Source organism: Penaeus monodon, chromosome 36 (assembly GCF_015228065.2).
Source record: "Penaeus monodon isolate SGIC_2016 chromosome 36, NSTDA_Pmon_1, whole genome shotgun sequence".
Classification (NCBI taxonomy): Eukaryota; Metazoa; Arthropoda; class Malacostraca; order Decapoda; family Penaeidae; genus Penaeus; species Penaeus monodon.
The window spans coordinates 2,387,161-2,392,160 of NC_051421.1; the positions used below are offsets into that span (position 1 = coordinate 2,387,161).

At 37.9% G+C, this 5,000-nt stretch overlaps 1 protein-coding gene across 1 annotated transcript in view; it reads right to left on the minus strand.

Annotated features, from left to right (window-relative positions):
• Positions 1-5,000, minus strand: part of LOC119595493 (plasma membrane calcium-transporting ATPase 4-like) — a 73,203-nt gene that overhangs the window by 27,169 nt on the left and 41,034 nt on the right. Inside the window, exon 2 of the mRNA XM_037944621.1 lies at positions 1,058-1,252. Coding sequence (XP_037800549.1) covers positions 1,058-1,252 — 195 coding nt within the window. The remainder of the gene's footprint in view (positions 1-1,057; positions 1,253-5,000) is intronic.

The following is a 5,000-nucleotide window of genomic DNA, read 5'->3' on the forward strand; positions in this document are numbered from 1 at the left end:
GAGAGAGAGAGGGACGCGAATAAAAGAGTGGAACGAAAAATGTAATGACAGAGGCTAGAAAGAGTCAATATTTTCAGTGGCACAGAGCCTCCCGCAGTGCCAGTCACTTCGCACCGCACTCTCACGCACTCAGGCACGCAAGCACCAACACATCAAGACAGCCGCACTTTCTTATGCACTCGCAGATGCCACCTATAAAAAAAAAAACAGCTGTGAGAAACGTCACTGAGAAGAGACGCTGAATACAAATCATGCATTAAGGTACAGAGGAACTCGCGTGTCAAACAGCTGACAGAAAGAACGAAAGAATGACAGAAAACTAATACAGAAAATGTAACACGACGGATAAGGACAACTGGTGTAGCAGACAGACAAGAAGCGAAAAATACTCACTCTGAACTGGGCCAGGGTCTGCAGAGCTTTCCTTTTCTGTGGGAATAAATATGTTAGAAGGGTCTGCCAAACTACGACCGATAACAAACTGCTAGTTATGAAGCTGACGACGTAGATCACAATACTAACAGATATTCACTCGCATGTAATGGACAAGGAAGAAGGGGTTTGAGACAACGTGTGGCACATTGGAAGCTCTTCGAGTCTGCTTACATTTTGAATATCTGGGGGCAGAGTGTGGAAGAGGGTTTATCAAAATCTCACGAATTCATCGATTACAAAGACATGTCTTTTTCCATCTACAAAATACTTTACTCTGAACATAGTAAAGGAACATTTAATTACAGAACATGAAACGCTATGTCGTCCCATGAAAAGGTAATCATCACAGACAGTAAGATATGAATTTAATTACTGTTTACTTGTGGCTTCAAATGCCAGAGCTCCTTGCCGCCACATAACCCCATCAAAATACAGAAAAGTGCAGAACATTATGACTATAACACTGACAATTTATCACAGACAAGTGAAAGCCTTCGAAAGCCTCACGTAGAACACGTAGAAAATAATTATTTTCACTTGACTCACCTCCTCTCTCTCTCTCTCTCTCTCTCTCTCTCTCTCTCTCTCTCTCTCTCTCTCTCTCTCTCTCTCTCTCTCTTACCCATAAAACTATCCTCAGCGTGAAAGAAAGAAAGACAGATGCTCACGACGGCCGCCACCTGAAGGATAATGAGCGTGGTGTCCTTCAGGGCCTCCCAGATCAGTCTCAGGAAGGACTTCGGTGACTTCGGAGGAATTTCGTTCGCGCCGAAGACTTCCCGACGCCGCAGGAGGTCGTCGGTGGAGTTAGCAACACCTGAGGGAAGGGAAGGAGAATGGGTAATGACGGCGGTGTATTCTGGCGAATTTTTGCGTTGGTTGTATTGTGGTTAATGTGCAATCTATTAACGTTATGTAATATATGTATGTTTATATATACATATGTACACTGTGTGTGTGTGTGTGTGTGTGTGTGTGTGTGTGTGTGTGTGTGTGTGTGTGTGTGTGTGTGTGTGTGTGTGTGTGTACGTGTGTGCATAAAGATAGATATACATATACATGTTTTAACCCAATCGGCACGTATGGCAAGAATGCATGCCATGCCCACCGTAATACAAGTTTATTTATTGTATTTACACGTAGATGGCTCTACAAGTGCTTAGTCACCAAGGAGTTAGTTATTAGTCCTACCTTATCTCACATGTTTACCTTTTTTCTCGACTTTTGGAAAGGGTGTTTTGCATTATTTCATTGTCTTAAATGTTACCAAGATTTTAATAGCAATTTAATAAACACATTTTCCCGCCAATTCAAGGAATGGGGAAACCAGGATCGGTCACTAAGGCCTATTGATAGACTCTGCTGGTTGACCACATGCGGAGCCATCTGTATGCAACAAAATTCACAAAAAACTACAGGGGACGGAACATAAATCCGTGGCGGTTGAATTAAGTAAGGAAGGGGGAATAACTCTGTAAACTCATTATAAATATACATATACATACACATGTATGCACACACACACACACACACACACATACACACACACACACACACACACACACACACACACACACACACACACACACACACACACACATATATATATATATATATATATATATATATATATATATATATATATATATATATATATATATATATATATATCCTTGTCTTTGTCTTTACACTGCATCTGTAATATACTGTAAGCAAAAATAAGTAGGACTTTTACTCATTTTGAGTATGCAATTTTATCTGTGCCTATATCCCTCTCTCTCTCTCTCTCTCTCTCTCTCTCTCTCTCTCTCTCTCTCTCTCTCTCTCTCTCTCTCTCTCTCTCTCTCTCTCTTTCTATATATATATATATATATATATATATATATATATATATATATATATATATATCGGTTTATCTTTTCATGTTTAATGCCAGAGTGTGCGTTTCTGTAAAGTTAAGTGGCTATATATGCGCGCCATAGTTTATATACCGATACAACAATAACTTTTTCCATCGGTTTAGGAATTGATTACTTTTAAAGGGGACTAAATAGATTTACATATATCTATCTATTTAAAGCATCCATAGATATTACTCCTTTTCTTTAATATAGAAAGGAAAAAGGAGTGAGGGATTTGATTTTAAATTTAGCAAGTTCAATAAGTATATGCAAACGTACACATTTGCATAAGGACTATACTTGATTGTTTTAAATATAATTTCAAGAACATTATTATCATATGTATGGAACTAATTACAAGAAATATATCATAAACATAAAGTATGAATTTCTTGATGTACAAAGAAATAAATATGCATATATCGCATTATACAAGATCTGCTACAGAAAGGCAGATATACAAACAAACAGAATCAGAGAGAGGCGGGACGGGGAACGGGGCAGACAGACTGGCAGACAGACAGAATCAAAGAGAGGAGGTGGAGGTGAGGGGGAAGGGGCAGGAAGAATCAAAGAGAGGGGGAAGGGGGAGTGGGCAGACAAACTAGAATTAGGAGAGTCGTGTACAAGTAGTCTTGTTTGTGTTAATGTTATTATGTTATCTTACTTGTCTTCGTTATTCGTTCATATTGGTCTGCGATTGTACTTTACGCAATGTCCGTGCCCCGTGATCTGACTATATAAATAATTCATGTGTAAATATAAAACAATGCGTGATGAATAATTATGGTACATAACTTGTTGATCTATTCATGCCGTTAACTTACTGATCAATAAGATGTATATTTTCAACAAGCGAATTCTCTTTTTTAACTAATGTGTTGTATTTCTATTCAGGTAAATGCATGACAGGCGTTTGTTATATATTTGCGTACTCCCTTTCTCTAAAGTCTTCCTTGTTTTCTTGAATAAGCATTTTGAGACCATCAAATCGGTTTCGTGTTATCGAACCTTACAGAACACAACATAATTAGACCAAATGAAAGTAAAACAATGAAAAGGAACTCAGTCGGTTACATTACTTACAGGAGGCTAACATTGTCAACACCATCTGTCTTGCTCATTAGTCAGCGCTGTTTGTCTCCTTGTACCAACTAATGAGCGTTGTCAGCAACATAAGGGGCCATCTATTGGTAGTTGACACAACTAGAAAGGGCAGAATTTTGAAAGCAAGAGAGTTCCTGCAGAAAGCGACCTTAGTTACTTTTCCTTGCCTTTCTTTCCTTGTTGAGATATGTATCTCCTAATGTATTAGAGACTCGTGTATTAGCAAGGGTCATGTGGAGATATATATCAACAGGTTCCACATGGAATTATGTTTCAACAGGTGATGTCTGAGGGTCACGACATCGGAAAGGACATCAACAGGTTAGGCGAAACGGTTATGTAATTATGTAAGAATACAACATAAAAAAAATTATTTAGGTAAGTTCAGTCCCTTTTTTCTAGTGCATTTTTATACCTTCCAAATGCTAGTCGCTGTTTAACCTCATTTACATGTCACATACACTTATTTATGGCTGTACAAGTGCATAATGAGTTAGTTCACCTGTTAATCCATTTCCATGAATTTCGGGAGTAATTTCATTTTCCCATCGTTGTAAGCACTGTTCACTTTACAATGATAAACAATAAAAAAAAAATCCCTAAAAATAAAGGAAACAGGGAAATCAGCTTGGCCTACTAACCGGCTCCTTGGCGGCTAAGCATTTGTGGAGCCATCTATATGCAAACAAAATCAACAAAAGAAAAGTAAAGCACACAGTGAGATTAGCCAGCAGAAGCAAGTCACGCCATGACATCACCCTTCGAGAACAGACATCCTAATCGTGCATATCTGTTTCTGTACGCATTTAGTCACGCTATATGTCGCTGCGGCCTCGCCCTTTTCGTTGAAATGTGTTTACTGAATGGATTCTGGAGAAAAACAACTCTTGTTGCTTCTTCATTTATTCTCCATAACTGATGAAATACAGTTTCTACATGTTCATCCATATCTTCCACGTCCGAAGTCATACGTAAAATTGCAAACAAAACAATGTGGTCAGATATACTATTAAAATAGTAATAATTCACACACTCAACTCAATTTGAAGCACATCTTCGAATGCTAACAAACTTATAAAACACAAGATTATAATAATAGGATAAATAAACTAGTACAAAGAATGTAATTTATCTCCAAACCCCTACAATAGGGCCTGATGTTGTCCGGCGACCACAGCTGGCGTTGAAGTAAACAACCGCGTTCCAGTACCCGTCTATCTATTCAACTTTGAAATAATCTTTTAAAACAGTTTCATTCGTCTTTTTTTTTTCTTAATTGGACTGCTACACTTACACGTGTACACTTAGGATATACAATATGTACGAGTCTCATTATGCTTCCAAATAATCCTCCCAGTAGTTTGGGCATTCGCATACCTTATTTTTGGGTAAACATACGGAGCACAACAAGACAAGTCCTTTCGCACGCTACATTTTATTTATTATTATTATTTATTTATCATTATTTTTCAAATGAAAGCCATGGCAGAATGTATCCATGTATAACATAAGGCAGGATGAAGAGGTGTTGTAGACATATTCATTTCCTACTATAAA